Here is a 17443-nt window from a genome sequence, read left to right as displayed (position 1 = left end):
AGACCCTTCAGACCTGAAGAAGGGTCTGGGTCCGAAACGTCAGCTTTCCTGCTCCTCTGATGCTGCTTGGCCTGCTGTGTTCATCCAGCTCTACACCTTGTTATCCCTAGAATGCGGTGACTCTTTGAATCTCCTGTTTATATCTGTCAGTCAGGACTCCCTAATGGACCCACATTAACAACCCCAATCAAGGATCTCATAGTCTATAAGATCCACCTGGCCCTCATTTCACTACATTACACCTTCTTTGGTTATATGCCCCCATCTCAACCTTCAACCTCAAACAAGAGTGTTTTCTCAAAGCCACCTTCTTGAAGACCTTCCACACAGAGCTGGCTGTACTGTCACTGCTGTCCAGTTTTAAATTGTAGAATTATCTGATCCAGACTGATGAGTCATCATTCCCACTGTAATTGCTGGTTCATCCAGATTTTGGGTTAGACTCATCTGTTGTCTTTAAACTGAGGTAATCAGTTGTGAAGATCAGCTTGAGTGGCAGGTACTTTGATATCTGTTGAGGCATTGTTTTGCATCTTGGAAGGAGACACTGTGTTGTGCAACACCATGGGCATTCTAAAGTCTCCCTTTTGTGATCTGAAACAGAGGAAGCTTGGTTCAATAAGCCTTAATATAGTGTCCTTTAGCCTTCTTCTCATAAATGAACATTTTAAAATGTCGTTTCCAATGTACAGTTTTTAAAGCAGAAATGCCTTTTTAACAGAATTTTTAAATTCTATGATATCAGGCAACATGCTCATAAAAGTTATCACATTGATATTTGTGCACAAATTGGTTGCACTACCGTCGCGACTGCAATTCAAAATACCTGATTTGTTGCAAAGACATGAGATATTCTGAGGTCATGAAAAGCATAACCTAAAGTACATTTGCATTCCTTATAGGTATAAGTATTTTAAAATCCATAATATTATGCATTTTCATTAATTTACAGCTTTTCCCCCTCCCTTTTATTAAGTAAAGAACCCCCATCTAAATTGTCAGTGCTGTCCAACGCACTTCTGATATTCCACCCTCATTGGCTGAACTGATTAAGAGTATGAGCAGACTATGAATGGTTTGCCTCCACTAACTTCGAATTCTGCACGTATGTTCTGTTAATGGCTAAGTTCAGAACCTAGGGCTTCAGGTACATAAGTCTTTGAAATTTGCATCACGTGTAGACCGGGTGATTAAGAAGGTGTTTAGCACGCTTACCTTCATTGTTCAGACCTTTCAGGAGTTGTGATGTCATGTTGAGGTTGTACAGGACGTTGGTGCGGCTTCTTCTGATGTACTCAGTGCAATTCTAGTCATCCTGCTATAGGAAAGATATTCTTATATTGGAGAGAGTTCAGAAAAGATTTACCAGGACGCTGCCACCAACCTCTCTGCTCCTATGATGCTGCTTGGCCTGCTGTGTTCATCCAGCCCTGCACCTTGTTGTCTCGGATTCTCCAGCATCTGCAGTTCCTACTATCTCTGTTGCCAGGAATGGAGGGTTTGAGTTATAAAAAATAGGCTAGATAGGCAGGGACTTTTTCACTGTAGCATAGGAGGTTGAGGAGTGACCTTAGAGATTTATAAAATCACAAGGGCATTGATAAGGTGAATAGCAAAGGTCTTTTCTTTTGGGTGGGGAGTTCAAAACTAGGGGCATATTTTTAAATTGAGAGGAGAAATATTTAAAAAGGATATGAGGGGCAGATTTTTTGAACAGAAAATGGTTAGTGTGTGGAATGAACTGCCAGACCAAGTGGATGGATGCAGGTACAGTTACAATGTTTAAAAATGTTTAAAAGACATTTGGATAAGTACATGAATAGGAAAGACTTGGAGTGATATGGGCCAAATGCAGGCAAGTGGGACGGAATTTAGTTTGGAAACATGGTCAGTGTCTATTTCCATGCTCTATGACTCTATGACTTTATTTGCTGTCAGAGAAAGTCTGAGCTTCAAGTCATAAAAAAACTCTGTTTTTTGAGTTAACATGTTGTACCATCAGAGTCCTAACTAAGAAGCTTTGACCAATGATACAATAATCAGAGATATACAAAGATATGAAAGGCATTGAAGTGGGCTAAGGATCCGATTTGAGTGTTTACTAAAGGTTCTATGAACAGGAGGACAAATGTGAACTGTTTTAGTAATGTGTGGTTGATGATCAGTACTGGCCTGGACACTGAAAATCTCTCCTGTCGTCCCAATCCTATTCAAGTAGTACTATGATATATTTGTAACTGAGAGGGCAGACAAGGTTCCATTTTAAGGTCTTAATTTGAAAGACAGCACCTTCAACAGGACAACACTATCTTTTTTGGATTGAAGTGCCACTTAGATTAACTGGCCAGATTATGGAATGGGATTTGAGCCCACAATCTACTGTCTGAGATGAAAATGCTGCTGCTACGAGAAGGTTGATTGGTTGATGGCAGAATTTTTTGGACCAGTCACACAATATCTGGAGGTGGAAAGTGAAAAGAAAGTATTTTGTAAATTGTGATGCAGTAAAAAAAAAATTTGTATGTAGATATCTCCCGCTTCTGTTTGGTTTCATCCACACACAAATTATACAAAGGTAATCAAAGATGCTGGTCCTTTGTTTTGGCATGCAAACAAGTGTTTTTGTTAATATATGTCCATTCCTGAAATCTTCTCAATGCTCTGTGAAGGCATAGTGCCATACCTTGTGGGGAAACGACATCTCACTCTAAATTAGGATTTTTCGTTATTCTTCAGATCAAAACATTTTTGTGGTATAACTTTCTGGATGTTAATTGTGCAGAAAAGGCAATGGGCCTTGGGGAACATGACTGAAGAACAAAACCAACAGAGTTAGTTTATGAATGAGGTTTAAAGTATGTAGTAGAAGGGAAGGGCAGAGAAGGAAATAAGGTGAATTAGAGTCAAATTAGATATAGGAAAATAAATAAAGAGAAGGAAAGAGAGATTAAATTTGCAGAGAGAAAAACAATCCACTACCTGAATTAATGAGGTTCCACAATTTGTTCTTTTTACAGGACAGAAAGGTTGATTGGCATTCTTTTAGCAATTATCAGGTTGTTATTTGTACTATTAATTATAAGGCTTAAATTTCTGTATAAATTTTAACTGGCGATTAATGTGCAACTCCATCAAGTTTTGTTTTTAAAAACGACAGTGAGGCTCGGGGTGAAATGTGTTTGTAAAAGCAAAAAGCTGATAAAGTAAATTGAACAGTAACACATAGTTAATACCAGCTTGTGCATTAATTCAGTTCATAGGTCCTTGCTGCATTTCAGTTCCATTGAGATGGGCTGTCATCTAGTACGTCAACCAAGTGACAGAAGTCACATGTGATCAGTGAGAGCTGAAGGGTGGCCTCGAGCAGAAAGGGAAATTGGGAAATAAATGCTTGCTTTACTGTCAACAAGCATATCCCATTAATGATTAAAAACATGAGTTGCTGAAAAGAGAGACAAGTTGGTGAAGCTCTTCGTCTTGCCCTCATAAGGACAAATGCCAAACAAAAAATCGGTGAGGAGCCTCACAGCTGAGCGAGCTAAATTCTGACCAGGACTGCAGTTTTTTATGCATCCAGCTAAGATTTAGGAACACGAAGAAGGTTATTCAGCCCTTCAAACCTGTTCCACTATTCAAGGATTGGTGTCCTTCATTGGTAACTCCGTCTACCCATCCTGGTTTCCTAAACTTTAAGATGCATGCCTAACAAAGAATTTTTCAGTTTCAGTTTTAAAGACAAAACTTTGTGCCCTGCTCCACAGAGCATTTGGTGATGACAGAGTATATGACCCTGCCACCACCTTACATCCTGTCCTATGAAATTTAGCAGATGATGATGATGAGGGGACAGCCTACTCATTCAACTTTAATTGATGCCCTTGGGACACATTGGGACGTTATCCTTCCAACGTTATTGTTAACCTAAAGACAAGCAAGGAGCTCGCAGTGAAAGGACCATAACAAGCTGATGCTTGATATTTCCTTATAGAGTCTGAGTCAGTGGCCTCTCTCATGTCAAGACACTCAGTTCCTGGTTGTTTTAGGGGTGGTACCACTGCCAAAGAACTCCTGCTGACACTGCTGACCAACCTCCACCATGACTTCCACTTTGTGACCCTGCTTCTGCCATTACTCCCTTGTGCCTTATGTTCCGGGGACCATGCTAGTTCTTACGTGGGTTTGTAACAGGCAGCAGCCAGTGTCCTCCCATTGGCATTGCCATTCATTGGAGTTTTCTTCTGGCAGAACCTCCATTTAGGGAAGGTGCAACGCTGGCCACATGCAGTGTCTATTTATGGCAAGGTGCGATTGCCTTCCTGACTAAAGGTTACATTAGGTCTTGCTGGTATCCCTTCTACCAGTCATCTCTGCAAGATTCCTCCCACAGTTTCCAGGCAAGCCTTAACCTCAGCAGCTGTTTTGCAGGATGGAGTTCCAGATTTCCATTACCTTTATTGTGAACCAGTGCTTTGAAACATCATTCCTGAACTGCATATCTCCACTTTTTAAATTTGTCCTTTCTTGTTCTTGACTACCTCCTTTAATTATTTTAAACACCCCAATCAGATTACCTCCTTATCCTCTATTTCAAGGGAATTAAAACTTATTCAATCCAAACTGCCCTCACAACTTGGCTCTTCTGGCCTTGGTATAATGTTGAGGAAATTTTCTGTTAATATCTTCTGAAAAATAACCTTAGACCATAGACATTATTCAACCAATACCCTAAAGTAAGCAAACCCGACACTTCGAGTCACGCAGTTTAATAAAGAGAAAGCCTGTTGTCAATGGATTATTGAACAATTTGATATGATTTATTGTTACGTTCACCTAAGCACAGTGAAAAGTTTTCTTTGTGAGCAGTGCAGGCAGATCATAGTAGCAAGGACATACAGATCATTGGGTGAAAAAAAAACTTGGACAGAGAAAGGCATACAGGTTACACCGCACAGGACGTGTGCTAGGCAAGATCAGCATTATTTGAAGTTAGAGAGTTCATTCAACAATAAAATAATGCTAATGTTAAAGTATTAATGTCAATGAGATATTGCTGTATATGGAATGGTAATATTCCTGAACAGTTTCACTGTTACTGAAATACAAACAAAAAATGCTAGAGAAACCCAGCAGGTCTGGCACCTTCTCTGGAGAGAGATGCAAGAAAGAGTCATATTTTATTCTCAACATTAACTCTTTCCCTCTCCACAGATGCTGCCAGATCTGCTGAGTTTCTCCAACAACTTCTTTTTAACTTCAGATCTCCTACTTTGGAAATACTTTACTTTTATTTCACTAATACTGATGTTGGCTAAGTGATTGCAATTCATCTTCAACTGAAAGTCTATATATGACATGAATGTATTTATTTTCTACTTTACAAAGTGAATGGACTGTAATTTGCTGTGACAAGGCATTTCATAGCATCTGCTATCGGTTAATCTAGCCCTTGCATATGTAGGTTTAGAAATTTCTTTGTGAGTAAGTTGCCAAAAGTACAAGCTGATAACAGGGCAACAAGGGGAAACAAAGTGCAGTATCTTCGACCTGAGTGAAAAGTGCTGTACTGCTGGTCTTAACCTATTGGATTGAATGATTGTATAATTTACAGCCTGGGGGACAAAGAAGGAAGTGTTCATTAGAGTGGGTAAATTCAATATAAAATCCAACATGGAAGGATTAGATTAAGAGACCATGAAAAGCATTGAGAAGAGAACATTTTGTTAAAAAGTTAATATTTCAAATTGCGTATTTTGAAAATATCCAACAACAGGACATTTTTCACTGGAGCAAAGGAGGTTGAGAGGTGACCTTGTGGACATTTATAAAATCATGAGGGGGATAGATAGGGTTAATAGTAGATGTCCTTTCCCTAGGATGGGGGATTTCAAGACTAAGAGGAATATTTTTAAACTGTGAGGAGAGAAATTTAAAAAAGACATGAGGAGCAATTTTTTTTACACAGGATGGTTTATGTGTGGAATGAACTTCCTGAGTAGGTGGTGGATATGGGCACAGTTACAACGTCTAAAAAACACTTTGATAAGTACATGAATAGGAAAGATTTGGAGAGATATGGGTCAGGAACAGGCAGGCAGGTACGACTAGCTTAGTTTGGGATTATATTCGGCATGGACTGGTTGGAGCAAAGGGTCTGTTTCCGTGCTGTACAGATCTATAACATTTAAAACCTGACAGAATGAGAGTGCAAAGTTTTAAAAGTTAAAGATTAGTGTCAGAGTAATTGATAGATAGCGATTAGTAATTATCGCCAGATTAAAAGGATGCTCAGACTGAAATGGACAAGACTTAATTTTCCGTAGTTTAATTGATTTCAAATGCAAAATATTATCATTGTCATACAATTCAGTGCATGTCTTTAGTGATGCAGACTCTGAGACCAAGCTTTATGAAGGTAAGAGTGGAACCATGCAACTCGGCCTCCAACATCTAGCTATCTGAGTTGATCCAGATGCCAAGGGGCCTGAAGTTGCTGAAACAATTGTACATAAATAAATGTGAGTGCCGTTGACCTCACTGTCACTTTATGGAAAAATCTGGGCTGATATTATTGAAAAACTTTTTTTTTTTTAAGTTCATTCATGCAATGTGGGTTTCACTGGCAAAGCCACCATTTATTTCTCATCCCTAATTGCCCAGGAGAAGATGCTGGTGAGTTGTTACCTTGAACTGCCATAGTCCTTGGGGTGTAGGAGTACACACTGTGCCATTAGGGAAGGAGTAACAGAATTTCGACCCAGAAACATGAAAAGAACAGAAATGTATTTCCGAATAAGGATGGAGAGTGGCTTGGAGGAGAACTTGCAGGTAGTGGTCTACCTGCTGCCCTTGTCCATTTGGATGATCGAGGTCGCAGGTTTAGAAGGTGCTTCCAGAGGAGCCTTCATGATTTACTGGTGATAAGCATGGTGCACTGCTGGCTTTGTTGCTATGTCTGTTCTTAGTTGCAAGAGACTCCATTATTCTGTTTATAAATTGACTCTCCCAACTTATCATTGCAGAATTGTCAAAAAGAACAGAATAAGACCACTCCTGCAGAAGGAAGTCCAATGGATACTTTGTCACGCCACAGTGGAGCTCAGGACAGTGGCATTGGGAGTGACAGTGCACGAATTCGGATTGTTCAAATTGAGCAGCAAAGCGGAACTAGTCATCATCGCCTTGCAAGGCCTTCCCGCCAGTCTTCCATTGTGAAAAATTTGAATTTTATCCCATTTGATATATTTGTCACAGCCAGCCGTATTTCATTAATGACCTATTCAGCAGCAGATAGTTCCAAATCAAGGTCCCAGCAAGAAAGCCAGAGCCAGAAGGTGAGCGACAAACTTGGCAGGAGTACGCTAAACCGGAAAAGTATGGAGATCGATGGCGTGCCTGAGAATAAATCAGGCCAGCCAGGGATTGCAGTGCTGACAGCTGAGGATCTACTGAATAGTAATCCTCCATTGAGCATAGGGAAGGTTACCAGTCACTTGTCACTAGAGAGCCTTCATACACCAAGCAGATCATCAGCTCGACAAGCTCTTGGCGTCACTGTAGTCCGGCAACCAGGCCGCAGGGGAACAAATGATCTTCAGCTGGAGCCCTTCGTGTACTTAGTGATAGCCCAACCTTCCTTGTTAGTGAGTTGCCATCACCGGAAGCAGATGGTGGATCTGTCATTCTTTGATGCCACGTTGAAAGCTGTCCCGCCAGACTACAAGTGTTTGGGTAAGAACATTTCTCAGCTTCCAGTTTCACATTATGCCACAAATTGTTATCCGCGTGGATTTTAGTAAGGCGTTTGATAAGGTCCAACGTGGCAGACTGGTTAAAAAAAAAAAAGCCCATTTAAAGTTGGCTTAGTAACAGGAAATAAAGGGTAATGGTCGCTTGCTGCTCTTGTGAATGGAATGCTGTTTCAAGTAGTGTTCTACAGGACTTGGTGTTGGTTTGTTTTATACATTAAGGATTTGGACTTGCACGTCGAGTCACAATTGGGAAATTTGCAGTCTACACAAAAATTGGCCATGTAATGGACAGTGTAGAGGATAGCTGTAAACTCAAATGATATAGATGGGTTGGTGGTGAGGAAGGAAAGCAGAAGATGGAGTTGACTCTGATAAGTGTGAGGTAATGCCTTTAGGGAGCTCAAACAGTAAAAGGGAATATGCTGAGAGGGTAGATGAAGTGAGAGATCTTAGCATACAAGTGCACAGGTCCCTAAAGATGGCAGTACATGTAGATAAGGTTGTAAAGATGACATATGGAGTGCACTCCTTCATTGGCAGAGGTATAGAATAAAAAACTAGGGATATAATAATGAAGCTTTATAAGACACTGGTGAACCCTCAATTGTAATATTATGTGCAGTTCTGGTCACCACATTACAGGAAGGATGTAATTGCTCTGGAGAGAGTGCGAAAAGGATTGACTAGAACGTTGCCAGGGCTGGAGATTTGTAACTATGATAAGAGATTGAAGAGGTTGGGTTGTTTTCCTTGGAACAGAGAAGACTGAGGGGTGACATGATTGAGGTTTACAAAATTGAGGAGTTGAGATAGAGTAGACAGGAGGAAACTGTTTCCCTTGGCGGAGAGTTCAAAAACCAGGGGGTCATAGATTCAAGCTAAGTGGCAGCAGGATTAGAGGGGACATGAGGAAAAAATTTTCTTTTGCAGAGGGTGGTGGATGTCTGAGCTTTGCTGCCTAAGTTGGTGGTGGAGGGTAAACTCTTTCAGAAAGTACCTGGATCTACACCTTAAGTGCTGTAAGCTGCAAGGCTATCGGCCATGTGAGGGAAGATGGGATTAGAAAGGGCATCTGGCTGTCTTTGGGTCAGCATGGTCAACGTGGGTTACATGTCCCCCTTCTGGGCCATATCATTTCTAAAGTTCTGTGGTATCGCTTTATGATTGTACATGTTACACTTTCATATTTGAATTTTCTCCCTCTCACTCACCTCTGCCCCTCTTGGCTAATACAAACAATAATCAGGGAACTGTACTTTGTGAAGAGGCTGAGTGTGAATTTAATTGATGTGTACAAAATAATGAGGGGCCTAGAGAGAATGGTTAGAAAGGATGTATTGTCCTTGACAGAAAGGTCAGTAAGCAGAGGCCAAAGATTTAAAGTAATTGGTGGAAAGAGTGAGGGAGTTGAAAAATGTTTGCACCCAAAAGGTGAAGTGACTGTGGAACTTATTGCCCAAAGGAGTGGTGCAGACAGAAATCCTGACTCCACTTACAGAGTTTGTGATATTCTTTTGAAGTGCTGCAACCTATAGGGTATACTTTTATTTTTAGTTTTATTCGTTCATGCAACATGGCCTTCCTTGGCAAAGCCCTCATTTATTGGCCATTCCTAATTGCCCCTGAGATGCTACCTTGAATTGTGGGAGTCCTTAAAATGTGTGAACATCCTGTTAGAAAGAGAGTTCCAGAATTTTGGCCTAGTAACAGTGAATAGTAATGCTTCCATGCATCTACCTCCCTTGTCCTTCTTTTTGATACAGGTTGCAGATTGGAAGGTGCTGTCAGAGGTGCCTCAGTGAGTTACTACAGTGTATATTTTAAATGGTACATATTTCTAGCAGAATAATTGATAAAGGGAGTGAATGTTGAAGGTGTTGGATGGAATGCCACTCAAATTAATTGCTTTGTTGTATATTATATTCGGGTTTCTAGATTTTTGTTGGAGCTGCACGCGTTCAGGTAAGTATTCCATCATGCTCCTGACTTTTGCTTTGCAGATGGTGGACAAACTTCGGGAAGTCAATTATCTTTCAAAGAATTCTCTGGCCTGCTCTTGTAGCCACAATATTTATATGACTAGTCCAATTCAGTTTCTTATCAATGATGACCGCAGGTTGTTTATAGTGAGGGATCTAACAACGATAATGCCACTGAATGACAAGGGGTATTGATTAGATTTTCTTCTGTTGGTACTTGTGTGATGTGAATGCTGCTGGTTCTCAGCCCAAGCCTGGATGTTATCTGGGTCTTGCTGTATATGGACACTGACTGCTTCGATATCTGATGACATTGCAAATGTTACGCAATCATCAGTCAGCATCCTACTATTGACCTCTTGATGAAGAATCGATGATGAAGCAGCTGAAGATGGTCAGGCCTAGGCCACTACCCTAAGAAACTCAGGCACAGATGTCCTTGGGCTGAGATGATTAACCTCTAACAACCACAACCATCTTTCCTTGTGCTGTCTCTTGAAATCCTACAGAAGAACAGCATTTTTTGAAGCCACAATAAATTCTTTAATATCTTCACTGGGTAGCTGAACCCTTATTGCACACTAAACTATTTGTGCAGTCTCCATAGGCTTGTCTCTATAGGATTGTAATGTAATTCAAGCTTCCACAACACTTATGACTGTAGTGGGTGCTTTGCTGTGGCAGGGGTGAGGAAATTCCTGAATGCTTCATGCACTTCTTTATGGTGTAACGTGAATCTTCACTGTACTGCCTCCAAGGCAAGCATATCCTTTCTTGGATATGGAAATCAAAACTGTAGATCGTTCTCCAGATATGGTCTCACAAAAGCCCCATAAATTGTAGTAAGCAGCCAGCAGGACTTAAATTTAGTCTTCTTTTCCCTCATCCCCTAGGTGCAGCTAGCTAAACTCAAGCTGTTGTTAGGCCTACCAGAATCTAAGGAATTTTGGAAGAACATAGCAATACTTCCACTGTCTCTATAGCCATTTCTTTTAATACGCAGGGATGCAGACTAACTGGTCTGGGGACTGGTCACTCTTTAAGTCCAGTGGTTTTCCCAGCACTGTTTCCCTGGTGCTGGTAATTATTTTAACCTCCTCCCTTCCTTTCACTTCTTGAATTTTAAGTGCTTTTGGAAAGTTTTCCGAGTGTTCTACAATAATTAGGGTGGCACGGTGGCTCAGTGGTTAGCACTGCTGCCTCACAGTGCCAGGGACCCAGGTTCAGTTCCACAACTCAGGCGACTGTCTGTGTGGAGTTTGCACATTCTCCCTCTGTCTGTGTGGGTTTCCTCCGGGTATTCCGGTTTCCTCTCACAGTCCAAAGATGTGCAGGTTAGGTGGATTGGCTAAGCTAAATTGCCCGTAGTGTTCAGGGGTCTGTAGGTTAGATGTGTTACAGGGGGATGGGTCTGGGTGGGATGCTCCAAGGGTCGGTGTGGACTTGTTGGGCCGAAGGGCCTGTTTCCACACTGTAGGGATTCTATGATCTATGATCTAAGACTGTCACACAATGCCTCTGCCAATCCCTTGTTTTTAATTTGAAATTTCAGTCAGCGGTAGAAGGAAACTCCTCGCAGGCCACGAGCAATGCAAGAAAAATACCTCTTCCACTTATTCTTTCTTGCCTTCCGTCAGCAGCTGGGTTTCTCTGAGCTCTCGGCATTGTTTTAAAACTGAACTGAGATCCAATGCACACAGCCTTATCGCAATGTTTAAATTCGGGACCCACTCCCAAGGAGTTGATTTGCCTACCTTCTTCCAGCCCATCTCTTTAAAATTTGGAAGTGGCCATGGTGTAGGCAGTCGGGGGCAGCTTCCTGATTTCTTTTAATTTGTCGCTCTGCCCAGCTTTTGCAGGTATTTTAGTGGCAAATAGAGCTGGGATGGCAATAAATGATATGTGAAAGTAGAAGTTCACAGTTTTTATGATGAAGACAGATGCTGAGCTAAGGCCAAACAGATAAGCCAGTATTCATGATGCATGCAAATTTCCTTGCACTTTGAGAAACCCTTTTTATTCAAGCAAGTGAGAATCCCACTCATTAAAGTCTTGTGCCCATAAGAGATCTCTTTGGGAGAAGCACTGTCATTAGCTGAATCCCGGAGCTGGGCTGTGCAAACATTGCTACTGTTTCCCAAGCTTTTGTTGATCAGTGTTGTATTAATGTGGGTCAGCAGGAATTTGCCAACTTATTGAGCATAACCCACAGGAAGTTTTAATGCTACTGCTTTATAGAGTTATTGCATTGAAGGTGGCCATTAATCCCACTGTGCTTGTGCTGGCACAGGATTTGTTTTCATCCACTCATGAGACGTGGGCATCACTGGCTGAGCCAGCTTTCAGTGCCCAGCCCCTGTTGTCCTTGAGAAGGTGATGATGAATCACTGTAGTCCATTTGGTGTGAATGCCACAATGCCATTAGAGATAGACTTCCATGATTTTGACCCAGCAACCCTGGAGCAAAGGCACTGTACTTTCAAGCTGGCGGTAAGTGAATTGGAGGCGATCTTTCTTGAAGTGGTGTTCCCGTGTATGCTGCCCTTGTCCTTCCAGATGGCAGAATTCATGGGTTTGCTGACTAAGGAGTCTTGGGGAATTTCTGCACTGCATCTTGCGGATGATACCCACCGCTGCTATTGAGAATTGGTGGTGGAGGGAGCGGACGATTGTGAATATGGTATCAATCAAGTAGATTGCTTTGTCTTGGATGGTGTCTAGCTTCTTGAGTATTGAAGTTGCAGCCATCCAGGCAATTAGGGAGCATTCCATCGTACTCCTGGCTAATGCCTTGTAAATAGACAGGTTTTGGGGTGTCAGAAGGTGAGTTTCTCGCTGCAGTATTCCTAGCCTCTGACCTGCTCTTGTAGCCGCGATAGTTATACAGCCAGTCCAGTTGAGTTTCTGGTCGCTGGTAACCTCAAAAATGTTGACAGTGGGGGATTCGGTCATGGTAATGCCGTTCAATTTCAAGGGGCAATGATTAAATTGTCTTTTACTGGAGATGGTCAGTATCTGGCATGAATGTTACTTGTTATTTGTCAACCCAAGCCTGGATTTTGTCCACATCTTTTTGCATTTGAACATGGGCTGTGTCAGCATCTGAGGAGTCATGAATGGTGCTGAACATTATTCAATCATCTGCGAACATCTCCACTTCTGGCCTTTTGATGGAGAGAGGGTCATTGATGAAGCAGCTGAAGATAGACTGATCTGGCTACCTGGCTATTCCAGATAGAAGTCTCCCTCTGGAGTGATTATCCATAATGTCACAATGGCCCCTGCACATGTGCAGACACAACTCATGTCGGTCAGCTAGCTCGTGAGAGGCCATAGGAGATATCTGTGTGCATGTATGCCACTGATCTTACCACACTGAGGATAAGAGTACTGGGGAGGCATAAGTGGAGTTTAGGGCAGACAGATTCGAGCTTCCTCCAGATGCTAAATGGCTGCTGGAGTGTGCAGCCAGGGTAGGTGATGTCAGCTGGTTGTGACATTGTATTCCCATCCTTGTGGCCTAGAGGTCATTGGAGGTCAGCCATCTCAGTGCTGGGAGAACACTGCTGGAGTATCCTAGGCCCAACCAAATTCAACTGCTTCATCAATGAAACTCCCTCTAGCTTAAGCGGGCACGTGTGCTGATGATCACAGTGTTCAGCACCATTCACAACTTGTCAGATACTGACACAGTCCATAGCCAAATGCAGGAAGACCTGGGCTACATCCAGGATTGGACTGACAAGTACCAAGTAACTTTCAGATGTGCCATGCAATGACCATCTAAAACAAGGGAGAATCTGACCATCTTCCCATGTTATTCAATGATATTACCAAAGTTGAATCTCATACTATCACTATCCTCTGGGTTATCAATGAGTAGAATTTGAACTGGACCAGTCATAAATAACACTGGCTCTAAAGCAGGATAAATGCTGAAGTGAGTACTTCATATCTTGTCTATCCAGAGTGTGTCCACCATTCACAAAGTGCAGTTGAAGACTAATGAAATATTGTGTTTGCATATGTCACTGCTGTGTGGTATAACCTGTTGGTACTGAACTGCTATTTGTCAACCCATGAGAAACAATTGCATCTTGGTGATTTACAAGGTCTCTAAGTAGCTGTCAAGTGGAAAGCTGTAGCCATATATAATTTCAAAAAGATTCAGATGATTTCAAGATATATCCAAATTATGAATGGAACCAAGTATAGCATCTTGAAACTTGCATTCAATGTATAATTCAGAACTGGGCTGAATTGTGAGAGAGGCAAAGAGAAACCATGAGATGACATTAGCAGATAATATAAGAGAACCTATTGGCATAGTAATACAAAAAGATGGTAAAAGGAGGGAATGGACCCAGATGGGACTTAAAGGGGATTTGTGCCTGGAAGAATTGAACACGGTACAGGCACTAAATGAATATTTTGTATCTGTCTTTGCAAGGGAAGTAGATGCTAACAATTTTAGAGTGAAAGAAGAGATTATTGAGACATTGGATATGCTAAAAATTAAGAGAAAGTTTTGGAAGGTCTGGCTGTATTTTAAAGTTGATATGTTACTAGGACCATAAGACCTTAAGATTAAGAAAAATAATGGTAAAATAAAATTCTAGAGGTATTGCCCATGATTTTCTAATTCTTTTTGATATATGGGTGGTATCTAACAGGGCGACCTAAAGTAAATGCAGAGAGGAAGTTCCCAATGAATGGGGAGTCCTGACAAGGGGTCACAGTTTAAGGATACAGGGTGAGTCATTTAGGATTGAGAGCAGGGGCAATTTCTACATCCAGAGATTGGTGAGCCTGTGGAATTCTCTGCTATAGAAAGCCATTGAGACCAAAGCATTGGATATTTTCAAGAAGGAGCTCGATATAGTTCTTAGGACTGAAGATATTAAAGGGCAGAAAGCAGGAGCAAGGTAGTGAGCTGGATGATAAGTCATGATCATATTGAATGGCAGATCTCCCTTGAAGGGCTGAATGGCCTAATCCTGCTCCTACTTTCTATGTTTAGAAAGGATATAGTGGAAAATGAGGAAGCAGGGAATCCCCAAGTTGCGAACAGGTTCCGTTCTTGAATCCGTTGGCAAGTCGATTTGTTCGCAAGTCTGAACACAGTTCAGGACAACATACTATAGCCATCAGAAGTGCAGGAAGTGTTTGTATGTAAGATCTTTAAACTCACACCCCTGTATAGGATCACATTTGTAAGCATGAGTGTTCATAAGCTGGATGTTAATAAATCAGGGGCTCCCTGTATTTTCTTTAAGAGAGAATTCAAATTACCGGAGACTGCAAATCGATGTGAGGCAAGTGTCTACAGTTTACCTGCTTAAAGTTTGCATGGCAATGTTCATCCAAGAGAAGTGTGAAATGAAAAAAAAAAGTTGTGTTATAAATACTGCTCATCAAGGATAGACAAAAGTTAGGAATGAAGTGACTTGTCAATTTTCTCAATTGCTGAGAAGTGTTCAAATATCTAGAGACATTTGCCAAAACTGCTATGTATAGTAATGTGTTAACTCCTGTGGTAATGGGGAAAGTATTTTACCATTTGACATAGCTGTATTGTCACTTTATAATTAGCTTCAGATTAGTATTGCAGAATCTTCGACAGTCCTGGCAAGAGGGTTCAAGCTGGTGGTCAAAGCAATGTTAAAATTAGCAGTCTTTTTGAAGGCCCTGGTAATTACTTTGCCTGTTTTCACTTTGAGAGTGGAGAAAAAAATACATTGGACTAAATACGAGTGTTCCGCTTATTCAGAGTTACTCAGAAACACCTGGTGAAGAAAAAAATTGCGCTAGATGGTCATGAATTAATGGAATATTTGGGATTAGCATAACCCAAACAGTCATGATGTTGTGTAATTTGACATAAGCCTTCATATTTCATACTAAACTTGGAGCAGCAGCAGAAGAACTTTGCACAAGGAAATTTATTTTCACTTGGCTAAGTGTTATATCTGGTATTTGAAACAACTTGACAAATTTGGCACTTAATTTGGCAACGTCTGTTGCGCTATCTTTGACAAAAGAAGTGAGAAGAGTGATGTAATATGTTATTTAATTTTGTTTTTATTGTAGATCCTGGGAAGACTCTTCCAGAAGCTCTAGACTACAGTGTGTTTTGGTTGCAGACTGTTGCAGGTGACGTTGATCTGAAAGCTGGCATTCCCCCTCCGCTCATCTCTTTTCAAATCAAAGACTTCCTCAATGGGCCAGGTAAGAGCACAAGACATCTGTACTTTCAGGCAAGCTGATGGGCTGATCTAAATCACTAGGAAGAATAAAAAACATGAAGCCGATTACGGCAGTGAAGTCCAGGAGCTGTTCACTAAAATACATTCCTGAAAGTACAGCTTTTGCTTTACTCCAAAAGTTTGAATATGTGATCTGTTAATAGAAAGCGCGATTAAAATGATTCTCGGGTGGAACTGCACCCTCCATCCTATTGTGCTGGGTTTTATGTGCAAACTGGAACAGTAATTCTCAAAGGATTGAGCGAAGATTTAAAATTTACTCAAGTAAACTATATGTTGTAAACAATTTGTCAATTGGCAGAGGAAAGAGATAAACAGATGCAAGTTAGCAGAAACTTAATCTCATAATTCAAGCGTACAGGAAGCCCAGCAGTCATTTTGCATTATGAAAAGCTGAGTTCAACGATAGTAAGTAGCTAGACATTGAAACCACTAATGAATAGGTAATGGCAGGATATGGTAATACACTCGATACCACATGAAGGGGCAATTTTTCCATACATTTGGCAACAGAAGTAAGCATATATTTTTTCCAGATTGAAGTAACAGGATACCAGTGTTAGTGAGTACATGTTATAGTTCCTGCAGGAAATGGTGCTTACAACACCCAGACCTGGACGATAAGAATGTAATGGTGTATATTGTACGTGAAAGGCCAATTACTGACATTTCTGTGTGAGTTATAAATCGGTGATACAAGCCCGTCCATCATTCTGCTGGGCTTCAAATGCCTGTAGTTTAAGGTTCTCCATGGCTCACTTTAGTTTATTACTAGCTTGAGAGACATAGCTTTATATGGGCCTTGAGAAAATAGCAATAAAACATGACGTTGGCATCCTGTACACTTGAAAAAAAGAGTAGCATTGTGTTACCATTCTTCCTACATTCAAAATGTTACACATAACATAATTCAACTAACAGTTGCCCGTTTCCCCTGGTGCTGTATAAACTTGTGTGAGATTGATTGGTCCCCTTCCACCTGTCCCACACTGGTTCAGGATACCAAATAAGTATTTCTTCAAGAGATTCCTGAATTTAGCAAAGGATATAATTCCATCCATTAACAAGGTCATTGGTTTCCCGCAAACCTGTGGAATAATGTGACCAGAAATCCACTGGTGCAATAGCTCCGACAGGTGATAGATTAGTTGGAACAAATTGGAACCATTATGAACTGGCATTCCTGCTTTCCATCAAGCCTTTTTTGTTGGTGGGGGGAAATGTCGTCATTTTTGCACAGTGGTTGGCCCAGAAAAGTGCCTGCAACAGGTTAATTTGAATCATATGAAGTGTCACCGGCCTCAGCTGACACAAGCTTCATTCCATGTGTGAAACTGTAATAAATCCATTCCCAACTGAGGTAAATCCCCCACGAGCTGGTGAACTAATCCAGGCATCATACTGGCATGCTCGACCTCCATAATTTGAAGCAGGGTGACCCTGAACTCAT

At 41.2% G+C, this 17443-nt stretch overlaps 1 protein-coding gene across 1 annotated transcript in view; it reads left to right on the top strand.

Annotated features, from left to right (window-relative positions):
- Positions 1–17443, top strand: part of LOC109928501 (intermembrane lipid transfer protein VPS13B-like) — a 196723-nt gene that overhangs the window by 161437 nt on the left and 17843 nt on the right. The window contains exons 21-22 of the mRNA XM_048596230.1: positions 7020–7728; positions 15818–15955. Coding sequence (XP_048452187.1) covers positions 7020–7728; positions 15818–15955 — 847 coding nt within the window. The remainder of the gene's footprint in view (positions 1–7019; positions 7729–15817; positions 15956–17443) is intronic.

The sequence above is a fragment of the Rhincodon typus genome, chromosome 4 (genome assembly GCF_021869965.1).
Source record: "Rhincodon typus isolate 14 chromosome 4, sRhiTyp1.1, whole genome shotgun sequence".
NCBI lineage: Eukaryota > Metazoa > Chordata > Chondrichthyes > Orectolobiformes > Rhincodontidae > Rhincodon > Rhincodon typus.
This window is presented reverse-complemented; position numbering and strand designations above follow the sequence as displayed.